This window comes from Procambarus clarkii, chromosome 16 (assembly GCF_040958095.1).
Source record: "Procambarus clarkii isolate CNS0578487 chromosome 16, FALCON_Pclarkii_2.0, whole genome shotgun sequence".
Taxonomy (NCBI): Eukaryota; Metazoa; Arthropoda; class Malacostraca; order Decapoda; family Cambaridae; genus Procambarus; species Procambarus clarkii.
The window spans coordinates 40,482,764-40,499,509 of record NC_091165.1 but is presented as its reverse complement, the minus strand read 5'-3'; the positions used below and the strand labels follow the sequence as shown (position 1 = coordinate 40,499,509).

The 16,746-nt window shown below is 37.4% G+C and overlaps 1 protein-coding gene across 2 annotated transcripts in view; it reads left to right on the top strand.

Moving 5' to 3' along the window:
• LOC123760128 (uncharacterized) overlaps positions 1–16,322 on the top strand; it is a 59,365-nt gene extending 43,043 nt beyond the window's left edge. For both annotated transcript variants that reach the window (XM_045745620.2, XM_045745619.2), the window contains exons 5-7: positions 2,386–2,904; positions 5,272–5,360; positions 9,524–16,322. In XM_045745620.2, the coding sequence (XP_045601576.1) occupies positions 2,386–2,904; positions 5,272–5,360; positions 9,524–9,964 (1,049 nt within the window). In that variant the 3' untranslated portion in view covers positions 9,965–16,322. The remainder of the gene's footprint in view (positions 1–2,385; positions 2,905–5,271; positions 5,361–9,523) is intronic.
• The last annotated feature ends 424 nt before the right edge of the window (positions 16,323–16,746 follow it).

Sequence of the window (16,746 nt, the reverse complement as noted above, 5' to 3'; positions counted from 1 at the left end):
CTCCTGTTACCTAGCAGTAAAATAGGTACCTGGGTGTTAGTCAGCTGTCACGGGCTGCTTCCTGGGGGTGGAGGCCTGGTCGAGGACCGGGCCGCGGGGACACTAAAGCCCCGAAATCATCTCAAGATAACCTCAAGATAACCATCACTAAGATGTCCAGGGACTTGGCCTTGTTACAAATCACTGGATGCTGTTTTGTTTTATTATCCCCGGAAGTTGTATGTACTGGGTCCATTCTAATGTCACTTTATGAAATGACATTTTCTTTCAATTCATAAGAAAAAAATGCAATGAATTGAATGTAACTATTTTATAATCCTGTGAGAATGTAAGCCTTTAAATGCAGTCATTGTCATTTGTTGCTATCCTAGGTTACTACGGTCATTGCCATTTTTGCTATCCTGGGTTACTGCGGTCATTGCCATTTGTTGCTATCCTAGGTTACTGCGGTCATTGTCATTTTCGCTATCCTAGGTTACTGCGGTCATTGTCATTTGTTGCTATCCTGGGTTACTGCGGTCATTGCCATTTTTGCTATCCTGGGTTACTGTGGTCATTGCCATTTGTTGCTATCCTAGGTTACTGCGGTCATTGTCATTTGTTGCTATCCTGGGTTACTGCGGTCATTGTCATTTGTTGCTATCCTGGGTTACTGCGGTCATTGCCATTTGTTGCTATCCTGGGTTACTGCGGTCATTGTCATTTGTTGCTATCCTGGGTTACTGCGGTCATTGTCATTTGTTGCTATCCTGGGTTACTGCGGTCATTGCCATTTGTTGCTATCCTGGGTTACTGTGGTCATTGCCATTTGTTGCTATCCTGGGTTACTGCGGTCATTGCCATTTGTTGCTATCCTAGGTTACCGTGGTCATTGCCATTTGTTGCTATCCTGGGTTACTGCGGTCATTGCCATTTGTTGCTATCCTGGGTTACTGCGGTCATTGCCATTTGTTGCTATCCTGGGTTACTGCGGTCATTGTCATTTTCTGAATTTCACTATTATTGCATGGTTTTTATACCAGTGATGTCAATATGGTTATAATGCATCTGTATATATATATGCAATGCAGTTAACCCAAACTCATGAACAAATTATTTCATTTTGTAATTGTTTTTGTTCTGTGGATATTAGCAAATTACGAATTGATGCAGACGATGAGTCACAATAACATGGTGGAAGATACGATGACCAAACCACACATCAGAAATTGAAGAAACGACAGAGTTTTGGTCCATCCTGGACCATTATCAAAGTTGTGTAGTATAACATAAATTGATAATGGTCCAAGATGGAGCAAAACATCATTGTTTCTCTATTTCCTGATGTGGTTTGGTCACCATGTGACGAACTTTCCCACTAATGTTTAAATCCTTGCCTGGGTAACATTGCAGCAAAGGAGTGCGTTGCAAGACACTTCTTCGAGCTGAGCAATATAGGTGTACACGTTATATTGTAGGCCTTTAGTACATTGCTCAGTCACTGTTTGTAACAATATTGTACAAAATTGAAATATTCAAAACAAACATTATAGTGTAAACTAATACGTGAAGCCACGAACATAAATATGAGCTAAACTGAACATTTGATTGCTCTTCTCGTGCATGAATATGTCAGCACTCACCTGTGGTGTCAGTTGACACCATAACCCTGCCACCTGGCTTCCTCCAACTGCTCATGAAAGCATAATACACATAGATTTATTTTTTTTATTTTTTGTACATTTTGCCTGTAAATGTATCATTCTGTGAGAACCAATTTAGTTTTTATTTTATTTATTTTTCACAGACAGGCGAGGTGACAGTTGTTATTATACAGGTACACTGTAGTTGCATTGTAGGGGTTAATAGCTTTTATAAGTGTTCGGAGACAGGTGACTTTACCCTAAATGATTTTGTGTTTGATGTAGAAGAAATTTATTCTCGAGTTCTAGCTTATCTCAGAATACAGTATGATTAATAAAGTGTAGTCTTCAATAAAAATTAAAGCTGTATTATTAAGCAGATTGGTACTGTATATATGTCTTAGTATTGATGATTGTTTGTGCCTACTAAGGTGGCCTTAAATATTGAGTACATTGTTAAACACTCTGATGTTTTAATCTTACATCTAACAGTGTTTAAGTTATGTTATACTGTATACAGTACAGTATTTGAATTTTTCTAGTTTTTAATATTGAAATGAGTTATATATAAATTTCTCGTTAAATGTTTTATTGCTTATATTTCTATAATTTAGACACTTGTTTGTTTCTCCATTTTTTGCTTTCTCATTGTTGCTGCTAATTTTGTTATTTAGTTTGCTTACTGACAATTTGTTTCCCCGCACTGGTCTGCATGGCTTGTCCTGCGCCCGCCCTTCACCGTTGTCTGCTCCTCAATTCGTAGACATCCTACACCCGATGGACCACTCTTTACCTTCTCCTGGCTTTGTTGTAGCTATGGGGTCAGTAAATAAGGGATTCCAAATAAATAAGCCAGAATCTAAGACTGGAAACTTGGAAAATAACCTAACACCCTCCATTAGATCCCAGCCAGGCAGAGGAGAGGCTAAAATACTTGGAGCTTGCTCTAGGGTAACAGGCCACATTAAGCCTATGGCAAGTTATACCGTAACTGGTCCAGGGAGTGCACGTTCCACTACCCCACACAGCCTAGGGATTACATTTCCTACACCACCTGGCAGAGGTGGTGCAAGCAACCGAGGGAATCTAGGCTCCAAAGTATTGCTAAGCAGGCCAGTAGTGCGGCCAGGGCTCAGAATGAGGGGAGGTTTAGACGCCCGTCAGATGGATCGGCCAATCCAGCATCACACCTTCCTGGCAGATGTGGCAGATGTGCGGCAGATTGAACAAGGGCTCCTGCAGCTGATGGAAGACTTCCAGACAGGAAATCTACGAGCTTTTGGTGAGAATTTTAGCATTGGTTGTTCACTATAGTTTAAATTTAATGCCATTATTTGTACAATGTATTACAGTAGTTTATATGAAATGGTATAGAGGCATGTATAATGTATGACACATGATATATAGTGATGACTTGTAAAGGTAAAGTGGAATCTACAAGACAGATAACCTACCTCATAGATGGGTTGAGTCAGTAACATGGAGGAATAATTACATTGAGCACTTGAATGATAGTGAGACTTTCAGTCTCTCTGGAAGCAGTCCTTCACTTTGTGACAATGAACACAAGTTTCTTTGTCTACTTTGTTTTAAATCTTATTGAAACTTAAAAGTGTAAAGCTAAACTGACAGTGTTTAGTGACATTTCAAAGGTGCCATTAGTATATTGGTTCTGGAATAAAAAGTAATTCAGCATTTACTTTGTTTCCCATTTTAGGTTTCTATATCTGTTTCAATCTATATTTAGGTTAATCTAAAGTAGGAATCACTGTCATGTAAAGTCTTACAGGGCAAGGAAGAATGGCTTTGACTATACTTTAGTATCAGAGTCAGAAGCAACAACTTTAGTCTCTAGTTTACACACACATGTAAAAATGTTTGCTAGAAACTAGCATTGAATGTAATGAAATGCCTCTTCGTGGTAGAGCCCCTGTGGCTCCTTGAAACTATCTCACTGAGATTGCTCCTAGCTACTAGGTCACATCTGTTGTGGGGAGTTGTGATTGGCCTGCTGGGGACCAATGCCAGAACCTGGCAACCCTTGCAGAGATACACAAAGTGAGTGACATTCCGCCACTCCACCAGGAAAGCGTGAACTAAACACTAATGAACCTACACAACTGGTTTGGACAGGGTGTCAGGGAGCCACCAGGGCTCTACTAGACAGAAGTGTTTCCATACAATAAATGCTGGTTTCTTGGGAACCCGCCTCTCTCCAGTAGCTCCCTAAAGCTAGGTAGTTATGGAGACTTACCAGAGAGGAAAGATGGCAGACACTAAAATGAAGAGGACGGTTGGGAAACATGGCCCAAAGCAACACAAGAATGATGAGGGGCCAGGACATTAACCACATACTGGTCTGCCATGACCTTGTTAGACCCCAAAACCCCTGCGCCAGAATATCATCCTAGTACATATGTTCCAAGTACATGAAAATATCATATTTTTAAGTGACAAGCTCCAGATACTTAAGTATGGTAGGAATAAAGAACTTCAACAAAATACAGGTTACAAGACAGTTAGATCTTATAGAAGGAAAACAACATGTAAAGGATCTGAAATCATGATATCAGTGGGCCTCTTATTTAATGAGCATAACAAATTAAACATATCCTCAACTGGAAAATAATAAGGTGAATTATGAGAACCTTTAAATCCAGGATTGCATCACAGTGCTCTTACTATTGCAGTCATTTGTGGTTTCTCTCCCCGAGTGCTGCTCAGTACTCGCTTCCTCTTTTAATATAGGAGAGATACCTGAAATAAAGGGAATATGGGGAATGTATGGCATGCATAGCCACGATAAAGCACCTAAATTATCGGAACCATCTCAAAACACTTAAAATGAACTCTAGAGAGGAGACAAGAAAGGTATCAAATAAAATCTATGCAGAAGATGCTGGAAGGCCAGGTTTCTAGTGTGCATACCAAAATACAAACATAATTCAGTGAAAAATATGTAAGGAGATGTAGAAGTGCCATAGGCAGACTGAGAATACTGTGCACATGAGAGGTCCACAGCTCTTGAATATTCTCCTAACAAATATAAGAAACATTGCCAGAGCAAAAGTGGTCATGTTGAAAAACAACTAGATAAGTTCCTGCAGGAAGTGCTGGACCAGTCTAGTTGTAATGGATATGTGGGCCTGTGGGCTGCTCTAACAGCCTTCTAGATCAAGTTATTATAAGACAGGCCTGGGCTCCAGACTGGGCTTAAGAAGTAGAAGAGCTCCAAGAACCCACTCCAGGTATACTTTAAGTATAAGGTAGTAGGCATACTGACTCACTAGATAGCCTAAGCAACATATTACGTGACACTTAGGATAGTAGGAGTACTGGCTCACCTGGTATCTTAAACAATGTACTGCTGGCACCTAGGATAGGAGAAGTGGTTGGCAACAATAGTAATTAAAGCACTGTCTTATACAGCATCCAGAGAAGATACAGCAATATGATACGAGGTATCTAAAATTAGTACAAATGTGTGAACATGCAGTGGCTACCTAGTGTAAGAAAGTGATGTTTGTCTTTGTCGCCATTTCATTCCAGTTAGTAATCCTGGATATTTCACATTTGTATCCAGTAAGAACAGTAAATAAAATAACTAAGGAATTACAAAAGATGTATAATAAATAAATTATAATTGCAGGGAAAGATTCCCGGTTACGACAGATGGAAGCAATAAGGGAACAGCAAGAGAAACTAGCCAGACTTCACTTTGATGTGGGAGCTGAGCAGGTACACAAACCGGTATTCTTCACCGTTTATAAGTTTTTCTGTATTATGCAAAGTTGTTTTATCTCTGATACGGCATCAAGTAACATGGATAACAGGGCTGAAAATTACACACCCAACCCACAAATTTGAAAATAAAAGAATTGACAATGTTTTGATCTGTCCTGGACCACTATCAAGTCATGTAGTGAACAGTGATAGAGAAAGAGAGGTGAAAGGTTAGAAGGTGAAAATATAGGAATAAGGTTGAGATAAAGGAGTAGGGTTTGAAGTAAAGTGAAGTTTGAGAATAATGAAGTATTGGAATGATACTCAAGCCACAAATAACATTGAGGAAATGACAACATTTTGGTCTGTTCTGGACCATTATCAAGTCATGTAATGGGAATATGATTGAAGTATGGGAGTAAGGTACAAGTATAGAAAAAGGTAGAAATAAATGAATAAGGTAGAAATATAGAAAAAGGTAGAAGTAAAGAATGAAGAACACTGCAGAAAGTCATATGGGGAAAGAGAATTAGGTGAAAAGAGAGATAGCAACAAAGAGAAAAAAGGAAAAACAGCCTTGAATAGCTAAAGCTTAGTCAGATCATGTTAAGAAGGTGAGCATTGATGTACTGTGATAGGGAAGAGTCAGCGGCAACAAAGGCTCATGTTGGTTACGTTGTGGATGAGAGCTGCTTCAACAAGATGGCATCTGGGAAGAGTAGAGGCAGGTAAAATTGTTTTAGAAGAAAACCAATTTATAGGATGATCGAGAGTCCCTAACATGACAGAGCATTGTTTGTGTCTGCAAACTTAACACTACTTTTGTGTTCTTTTTAGTCTGTAATTTATGTACTGTACAACCAGTTTCACCTAAGTACAGTACTGGAGAGGACAAGAAGAACAGGATATAGAGTAAACACCAGCAGCGTTGGAATTACTGTTGTAGTAGCAGCGTGAATCACATTACTCTGAAGTAATCTGGTTCACCATTTGTCTGCAATTTTCTTTTAACGTTTACTGCCACCTTTTTCCTATTTTTCACCTTATTCCTTTACTTCTATGTTTTCCCTATGCTTCTACTTTATTGCTATGCTTTAACCATATTCCCAAAATTCACCTTACATCAAATCTATTCCTTTATTTCAACCTTATTCCTATACTTCTACCTTCTCACATTTCATCCCTCTTTCTCATTCCTTATCAATTATTTGTCTCTACCACTTACAACTTGATAATGGTCCAGGATGGACCAAAATGTTTGTCGTTTAATTTATTTTCAGATGTGTGGGTTGGGTATCTAAAATTAGAACATAAGAACATAATAAAGGTAACTGCAGAAGGCCTATTGGCTCATACGAGGCAGCTCCTATTTATAACCACCCAATCCCACTCATGTACATGTCCAACCCACGTTTGAAACAATCAAGGGACCCCACCTCCACCATATTATGCAGTAATTGGTTCCACAAATCAGCAACCCTGTTACTAAACCAGAATTGACACAGGTCTTTCCTAAATCTAAACTTATTCAATTTATATCCATTGTTTCATGTTCTGTCTTGTGTTGATACTTTTAATACTCTATTAATATCCCCTTTGTTATGTCCATTCATCCCCTTTACACCTCTATCATGTTACTCCTAATTCTTTTGCCTTTCTAGAGAATGTAATTTAAGCCTTAAACAGTGCAATACATACATATATGATTTGACATAAAATAATTGAACACAAGTTTTTAAAACTTGCACAAACACTTTCCAATTTTTTTGGCATAATCAACTAGGCAAATGCTCCAACTTTGTCTAGATGATCACAGCGTAACTTGAAAAACAAGAGAATCAAAATTAATTTTAAAATTGAAGATTGAAAACTTCAGATTTTCAATTCAGAATAAAAAATATGAACTATCACCAATTGTTCGTTTAATGTTATTATTCTCTCAGAATACCATATGATCTTCATTTTCATCAAATTAGAATATAGGTTTTCAGTACAGTTTACTTTAAAAAAAATCGTCAATATGGCATTTGAAATTTGCAGCAAATTTAGACCAAAAGAAATTATAACTCCAAATGTATAAAGTTTATGAAAAATCCATTCTGAAGGGATTGCAGAACAGACATCTGAGCACACAATATGTCAAAATAGTGAGAATCGGTCAAAAACTGGAATTTTAGAAGTCACTCAATGTTGAAACTATTCAGAGATAATTGAAGTTGAAGTTATCAACAATGAATAAAGGTAGTTTTAATTCATTAATTTAATTGTATGTTTTAATGAACATTGTTTGGCATTCGTACTCGAATATGTGAAAGTTGTAGGTCAATATGTGTTGAAATGAAGTCAAGAAAAAATAACCCCCAAAAACACAAAAGATAGGGATAATTATAATGATTATAATGATTTAGGGGATATATTTAGGGTATATTTTATATAAGTGAAAAGCCCTAATATGGTCCCTAATCATCAAAACAACCTAAAGAGACAAAGAAAATAAAGTTTGAAATCAGAGAAAAAATCAGCCAAAAGAAATTAAAAGTCCCAAGTTTTGTGAGTTGTGACTGATATATTTGTTGACCAATTTCATTCTATCTTGACATAGTTAGGGAAACATGTGCGTTCTCCAGGATGTAAAGGTTACAACAAAATCACATACTAAACAAAGGTGAAAAAGAAAAAATCTTAAAAAAAAAATCCCTAAAAATAAATATTTTTGGGACATTGATGAAAGTAATATATATTAACATTGGACAATGTTTTGATTTATATAACAAAATAGAGCATATTAACATAGTTACTCATTATTATTTGTGTTGTTATTATGTATTACTCAGCAATGATATAAAGGCTTTTTTTTTTTTTTTGAGATGTATACAAGAGTTGTTACATTCTTGTACAGCCACTAGTACGCGTAGCGTTTCGGGCAAGTCCTTAATCCTATGGTCCCTGGAATACGATCCCCTGCCACGAAGAATCGTTTTTTCATCCAAGTACACATTTTACTGTTGCGTTAAACAGAGGCTACAGTTAAGGAATTGCGCCCAGTAAATCCTCCCCGGCCAGGATACGAACCCATGACATAGCGCTCGCGGAACGCCAGGCGAGTGTCTTACCACTACACCACGGAGACTGTTCTCTTTATTACTGCATAACCCTTCAGTTCCAGTTATTAGGAGCTGTTTGCCTTATCATCAAAATGTTCTTATTTTTTTTTAAATTTGTTTAAAATCAATTTCTGAAAATATTTTAATGAAAGTTTCACGATATTGAAGCCAATAAGTTGGAGATTTTAAAATGTTTAAGTTATTTTTACATAATTTGAATATTTTTCGCTACCAGGCCCCCCAATATGTGCAGCAATATGTGCAGTCTGAAGGTTAAGCTTTGTCAATCTTTCTTAACATGAAAGGTTTCTAATTTGGGTGATTAACTTTGTCATCCTATGCTGGACACATTCTAGCGAATTTATACCCATTCTATAGTACGGTGACCAAAACTGAACTGCATAAACCAAAACTGAACTGCATATGGATATAAAAATGGATATAAAGAGTTTTAGTCCTGCTTATTTAAGCAACAAATATAATATTTTTAATTCCCACAATTTTTCCTAAGTCCCAAATTACCTCTCAATTTCCAGTGTTGTTACTCATTTTTTTTCCTGGGTGATTTGGGTTCCATTGTGATAGCTTATGAGTGAGGTGGGTGGCAGATTGATCCCAATTGATCTAGGTTACCTCCTGGTTATGGTTGGGTAAGTTGAGGCAGGGGTTCTTGCTCATGCAAGACTCGGGAAGACTCGGGTCTTTCTACTCGGAGTGTAGAAGAACTCCCGAAACCCTCTCCAGGTAAGCGTTGTTCACCTGTTGCCATCTATCATTTGCATTGTTTTCCCGGTTCATTTCTTGTTTTCAAGAAGAGGCTTGTTTTATTTTTTCTGGGCTTTCTAGACAGTTTGTGAGTCAATCTCCAATTCCCATACTCCACTAGCCTCATTGAGTAACCCAAATTAGTAAATTAAAATTCAAAGTCAGAGAAGCTTCGTATGATCTGGAAACTTAACATACAAGCATCTGAGCTCAATGAAGCTACTGAGGGAATGCTTGGAAAGATGCATTTTATTTAATTTGATACTTTATTTTTAGTATTACAGTCCAGTAATTTATTAATATTTCTAGGATCTGTACCCTCCATTATCTGAAGAAGGGCTGAGGACCTCCCATGACAACATGAGAACACTCATGGAAAAACTTGCTCAGCTCTCAGAATCCATAGAGCGGCTTCACACTAGCAGTGAGCGCAAATTCAACAGTAATGAACGCAAGACATCATCGCAGTTTTACCAACGACCTACAGAAAACTCGAGTCAACCCAAATTTCACTCTGGGGGTTGGAATCGGCAAACAGATGGACATACAGCCAATCACCATGGTGGCGACCCCCCTTCAAGTATACCACAGACTAATACCTATAACCATGTAACCAACAACACTTCTCAACATGCTAGTCCTGGAAATTCCCCCTCGAGCCATGTGCAGCATTCTGCAAGTCGCCTCCGGAGCTCCGCCGGTAACCAGAGTGCAGGGGTAATGAAGAATGCCAAGGTGCCAGATTCCTGATGATTGCCTCTTGTTTTTAACATTTATAACCATTTAGCAGAGTATTAATATCTTAGTCAATAAACGTGATAGCTTTGTTAATCGTTTGGGTTTGTATTTAAATTTTATAATGCATATAAATACCTCTCATTACTGAACTTGTTATATATATTTATAATAAAGTTTATAAAAGTATAGTACTGTATTAGTACTGGTATGTACAGAAGCTATGAAAGGGTTGAATATCTGAAGTTTTGACATGGCCCACTTTTATAGGCAGTTGCTACAGCTAAACGATTCTCACACAATGTGGAAAGGAATACATGAATTCAATAGGTAATATATAGCCAACATAAAATGTTATTGAAGAAAGAGAAAATTTGCTATTCTCATTCGAACATGTTTAATCACATTTATCTTTTTTACAGCTTCCTAATAATATTACTATTGTAATAATATTAATTCTGATTGTTATCATACTGTAATATTGCCTTGTTGCTACTCTCATGGGGGCGGGGAAGATTATCAGAGGATAAAAGGGTAATAATACAGTATAATTCAAGAAGGATTTGGATATTAAAAAATAAAATGATGCTTTTTTTTTTGCCTTTAGTGGGAAGAGGATCCCAGCCTACTTCCCTATCCCAGTAACTGTAGGGAATGAGAGAGAATATATTAATAATGGTAAGAATATCTCAAATGTCAATGTAAATACAGATGCTCTATAGCCATACTGGCATAGTGCTTTGATAATTAATTATTTCCTTACAGTAGTGAAAATCAGTGGTCAGGGGGAGAAAGATTAGCAGAGCCAGATAATGAAGGTATACGGTAGATTCGATCCCACTGTCCTGGTCCAAAGATTTTCTGATAGATATGTTGACTAGACCACACTAGAAAGTGAAGGGACGACGACGTTTCGGTCCGTCCTGGACCATTCTCACAATCGAATTGAGAATGGTCCAGGACGGACTGAAATGTCGTCGTCCCTTCACTTTCTAGTGTGTGGTTTGATCAACATATTTCAGCCACGTTATTGTGACTCCTCGTCTGCGTTTTCTGATAGATATGTCACATTATTGTGATTTCATTGTGTATAAGTTATACAGTAGCTTGAAACCATACGTCTGGGAGAATTGTGTGACTGCCTTAGTAGGAGAGGGCCGAGAAAATGAGTTTGACTTGGCAACAAGAGCACGAATTATATAATTTGTAGTTGCTGAGTCGTGGATGAAAGTGTTAACCTTGGGATGATATTAGTAAGTATATTCAGTGCACTTGTGTGATGCCTGGTGCTGGGCTTAGCACTGGCAATTTATTCCTTCCAGTGAGAATTGATTTCATCAAGTTGTGGAAACTGTTACTCTCTGAAGAAACAAATGAATATGAAGGCATTGTAAACTATTTGAGAAAATAATGGGAATAGTTTAAGAGCACTTCTAATTTAGGATGCGTGGCCTTAGGTAAGTTAAGGGGCTGATCAAGAGTTAAATGCAAGAAGCAAGTAATCAAGGTGGTACCATAGACATATGCTGCTGTTAAGAATAGACTACATTTCTTTGGAAAACCTTTATACTGGATTATTAATACCTTGTGGATTGATTACTATGTATCAAATCAAGCAACAGGAAAAATATTTTATATTCTCTCTTAATGGTTGACAGGTTTTACAATAAAGATGCTACTAAATGAAAATTTCAGAAGCCATGTATAGCAGAAGTTATTTTATTATATTATATACCACACATTATATTATATGCTATATACATTTAAACATGTTAAAAAGCACTTTCAGTGTTTAATTTAAATTGGTGTCGAGGGCTGCACTGAGTACCATACAAGGCCACAGGCCCCCCTGCCCCTGGACTGTATGGTACTCTAGCAATAAAGTATATATTAGGGAAGGACAAAGAGTGGAACTGAAGCATATCAAATGTGGAGAAAGTTTGAAATTAGTAGGAATTCACAGCATTTCATAATACAGATAATGCCAATAATATTACTTGTAAATATTCTATTCAGATTAGGGTTGACTTGTGTCTAATTATCACAACTTTTTCATAATAAATTGGTGTTTGTCAAATTGAAGATGTTTAGGAATATAATATATTTTGATTTAAAAGCCAAACTTCATCCTATGCCTATTAACTCCACCTTCATGATAAAGCATTTTGAGAACTATATTTTGACCTCCATTGTAGTCTATTTCCTTTAGTTTGACCAAGGAAAAAATACCTGGTGCAGTAGAAAATAACCTGAAATACTCTACTGTAATTAGTGGCACCTTGATGTGCATGAAAATTTAAGCTTAGAAAGAGGGAGGATTTAGTTATCCATAAATAATGCAATTTAAAAAACAAAAAACAATCATTGTTAACTACCAATACCAGTTCTAGTCAAAGTGTGTGAAGATAAACCCAATTTTGTCCATTATTGCTTGCCTACCACTCCAAGTGGTCAGTACCGGCAGCTTGGTCCGTACATATCTTGTATACTCCACATTTGCATGTATGAATAGAGAATGTCTAGGGGTGACTGTGGAACATCATAAAGAATTTTATAAATATCATGTATGGGAAATTGCATGGTGTTGGCCATTAGTATATTATTTTGTATTTAAAATATAATTTTTCTTTTTCTTTAAGACAATGTTCAACAATTTTTATATGGGATTTGGTGCAAATGCATTTTCCTTATATATCACATTACATCATCCTAATTAATAATTACCCTTTGTAAATACATTACAGTAATTGCCTTTTAACACTGAAGAGTTTATGGAATGTACATGTGCAGGTTTTAACTATGGGCACGGTGTTATATATGCATATGATGGCATTGGTATGTTCATCCATGACTCCCTGTTAAACTTTACACAGCAAAACTTAACATTTTAGGTCGTTAAAACTAAAATTTTAGGTATTTAGCAAAACTAAAATTATAGATCAGCCATTGGTCAGTATAATAAATTTGTGACTTCCTTTCACGTGTTCTGTTTAACTACTCAAAAAAACTATTAATTAAAACCTATTTAACATTACAGATCATGAGTTTGTTAAAACCTCTTCAGAAAGGAACCTTCTGGGAGGGTTCCTTCAGTAGTTTCCCATAGCTAAGCGCTGGCATTGGCTAGTCCAGCCAAGCTTTTGAGAGGCCTCAGAGATTCACCATTTCTTACTAGGAAACAACCAGAATCTGCCTCTACGAGAGGCTAGAGGAGCTCAAGGATCGGAGATCAGTCCAAAAATGCAAAAAACTCACCATAAAGCATAAACACAACAAAACATGGAATTACTTGAAAAAATAACATATCTGGAAGTAAGAAGACAAACAATTGTTGCTGTAGGGGCAAATGCCCTAATCATGATACACCTGGCTGTACAGTATCAGGTGGGTGCCTAGGCCACCTGAGGCTCCTACCAGGCTACCTTCTCGCTTGTTTGGTACAGTTTAAACGGATAAGGGTCATGGTTCATATGACAAGGTCTCTCTGCTTCACACTTAGGCTAAGTGGCATTGGCTATCCCTGGAACACTGGTTCCACAATGGGCCATAACTTTATCCAGTGTTTCCCTTTTCCTTCATGATTGTGCTTCTATGTGTACACCACTTACATTTTTTTAACTCTGTGGATCACTGTTCCTTTCCTTGGTAGTTGGTTTGCATTTTTCTGGCCCCACCAAAGATACGCTATGATACGCAAAGAAACGCTATGCGTACTAGTGGCTTTAGGTATTGTATGTACTAGCTCTATCTATAAATCAATCAGAATGTTTGTAACTCTGCATCTCTGTATGTACTTTTCCTAAATAAAATATTATTATATTATTATTATACTTTGAAAAGTTCAGGTTCCTTCTTGATGAGCTGATTTAGGTTAAGTCACCTTTCTTGCAGGTAGAGCAGGAGACTGAGAGGCCTGTTGATGTCAAGTGCAGTAGCTGCATGATCATGCCTAGTCCTTCATGTGTTTGTTGCTTGGGTTACATAAGTGATAGTCCTTGTCTGTGGCTTCCTATGCCTTTCCTTGTCATGTGTTTGTAGTTGAGGTTTGTTCAGCCAAGAAGTTTCCATCATTTCCGAGACACCTGCCTGCCTGTGTGATGGTCCAAGGGGCTGGTAGTGTGATGGGCCTGTTTCTTATGGCAATGACTGTCAGTCTCTGCCTTTGTGGCTATGTACACATCTCAGCCTTTGTGACAGTGGCTTTGACCTCACGTTCTCTTCAAAGCCTCTGTTTCTTGGGCATCAGACAGACTGTAGCTTCCTTTGTGCCTTTTCCTCAATTTGTGTGTATGGCAGTCATGTCATATGGGTCCTTTGTTTTGCTCTTTGGAACTTTTGGTGGGTCATTATCCTCTGTTCCTTCTGCCCTGAAAATTTAATTTGAAACTGAATTTCCATTTTTCCTGCCAAGTTTGGGCTTTGGCTCATGTGCCCCCAGTTCTCAACGATGGGCAAGCTGACCCATCAAAACTGTCAAAACACAAATGAATCAGGGTATTGATTTGTGTTTTGACAGTCACAGTAGATCTTATCTTTGCTTTCTTGCTGCTTGGGTGGTGCACCTAGGTGTTAGCCTTTGGCTTTGATTAGCTTAACACTTGTTTTGACATTTGGCATATTGTTAGTGTCCCTCCACACTGGGCCCTTTTCTTCTACTGCTCTCTCCCATGGATAAGCTCTGGCCACATTTTTTTTTTTTTCTCTCCTTTTTTTTCAGAAATACTGACCACTGCTAAGGCCCTGTTGAGTGTTTGCTATAGGGAACTACTGGAGGAATTTTCCAGTATATTGAATATAATGGCACTTTTCTGGTTGGGCCCTCGGTAGTTTGACTTCCTTGTACCCTTTCCCGTGAGGTGGAGTGCTTGGTTTGGGCAGGTCACAAGATAGCAAGCTGGAGTCTTGGGTGACCTGGGCAGTCACTCACCTAATGGCAGTCAGGTGCATAATGAAAAGGTGTTTACCCAACGGCATGATCCTTTGTCTCATTACCTTGAGTGCCCAATTTTGTAAGAAATTGTTTGTTTTCTTGTGATTATGCTTCCTGGTGAATTTGTTTTGATAGGCAGTGATGGGTCTCCGAGGCCTGGTTCTTCTCCCTTGAAGCTTGGCTGGACCAGCACCCAGGTACGGTGAGCTACTGGGAGCGCACTAGAAGTAAACATTTCATTATGCTCTGTGCCTGACTTTTACCATGTAGATTTTAAATGTTTTGTTTTTTTCCTTGCACAACAGTGCACTCTAGCCACATGTAGTTGTATCTGTCTTCTAACTACAATATCAGTTTGTGAGACAAGACTGAGGTGCCATTCATAATGGTGTTAGTTTGTTTTATTGTGAACATTTTTTCCCTTGGCATGTAATGGTGTGATTTAGCAAACATTTTCTCTAAACTCTTTCTCTGGTGTATTTTAGTCCAATATGGTACACCTGTTCCCTAGGTGTATAATTTTTATAATTAAATTTAGATCATAATATTTGTGTATGAGACCATATTTATGTATCCATTTATGCTTTGATTTTTTCTTTACACAGTATTTACATGCTCCATCTATATGGGCATGTGGATATGCATGATGGATAATGGCAGCCAGTTGATTGTGTGTATTATTCCATTCAAATGCACAAAAGGCACGACAAGACTTTTTTATTCTGTAAATAATGCCGTAGATGCATCCATATATTAGTTTAACTGGGTTTGATAAATTTTTGCAAAGCAAAAATGCATTGTATGAAAAACTTCAAGCATGGTAGTGGCTAATACAAGTCATTTGCTTGCTAGTGACTGGTATATTTCTGCTGCTGATGGATGCAAGCTACTTTATGCTTACAAGTGGCAACAAAAAAACTTATAAAATGGATGCTATTGACTGGTGCAAAAAACCAAACTGGTGATTTTTTTATTTATAAAATATACATCAATAAGAGTGCAATACAGTAGCTACTTGGATGCAACTTGCTGAGAAATCCAATCATAGCGAATACAAAGTTTAAGAATGACTTGTTATGGACGCTGAATAAAGTGTTTTTAGAGATTACATTCGAGTCCTGACAATGTGTTGCATTATTGTTCTGCGAACAATGTACAGGTATTGTACAAAATGAAATGCTGCATTGAAAGATTTTACTTATTGTAGTTTTATTCATATTTATTGATACTGGTATAAAATATACTGTACATATAGAACAAGCATCTACAGCATTATAAGGAATATACAGGAGATACACTTGGCCAGCATCACAAGTACTGTATAGCAATTCTCTACATCATTTTCATAGAAGACAAAACCACATTTATACTAATTAGTGAACACTTTTTTTCACAGTATAGTATTGAGATTGTAAACAAAATTAATAAATATAATTACTAATATTAGCTGTTTAAATATCACAAGCATGTTTATTTGGGTCATACGGGGATAGTGTTGTGGACTCGAGCTCTAATGGAACTTTGTTTACCAGCTGCAACAGAGGGATTGTGCGGTAAAACATTCAGTATGAAAGAGTAGACTTGGGAGGTTAGCACTTTTTTTTTCTTTTGTTGTGGAAAGAATTTGAAATAAATATGCTCAATCAAGGGCCTACATGTTAATTTGTAATGCTGTTAAGTGCATACAAGTGTATGCACTCTTACAATCTTAAAGGCATTGCAAATTACTGTACAAGCCAATGTTCAATAATTACTCAAAATATTTTGAATATAACCAAAGCAATGAGCATAATTGTCACACACAACCTTACTGGGAAGCACATCCTGCTCTCCATACTCAGCTGCTCTCAGGTGAGAAGGTGGAGGC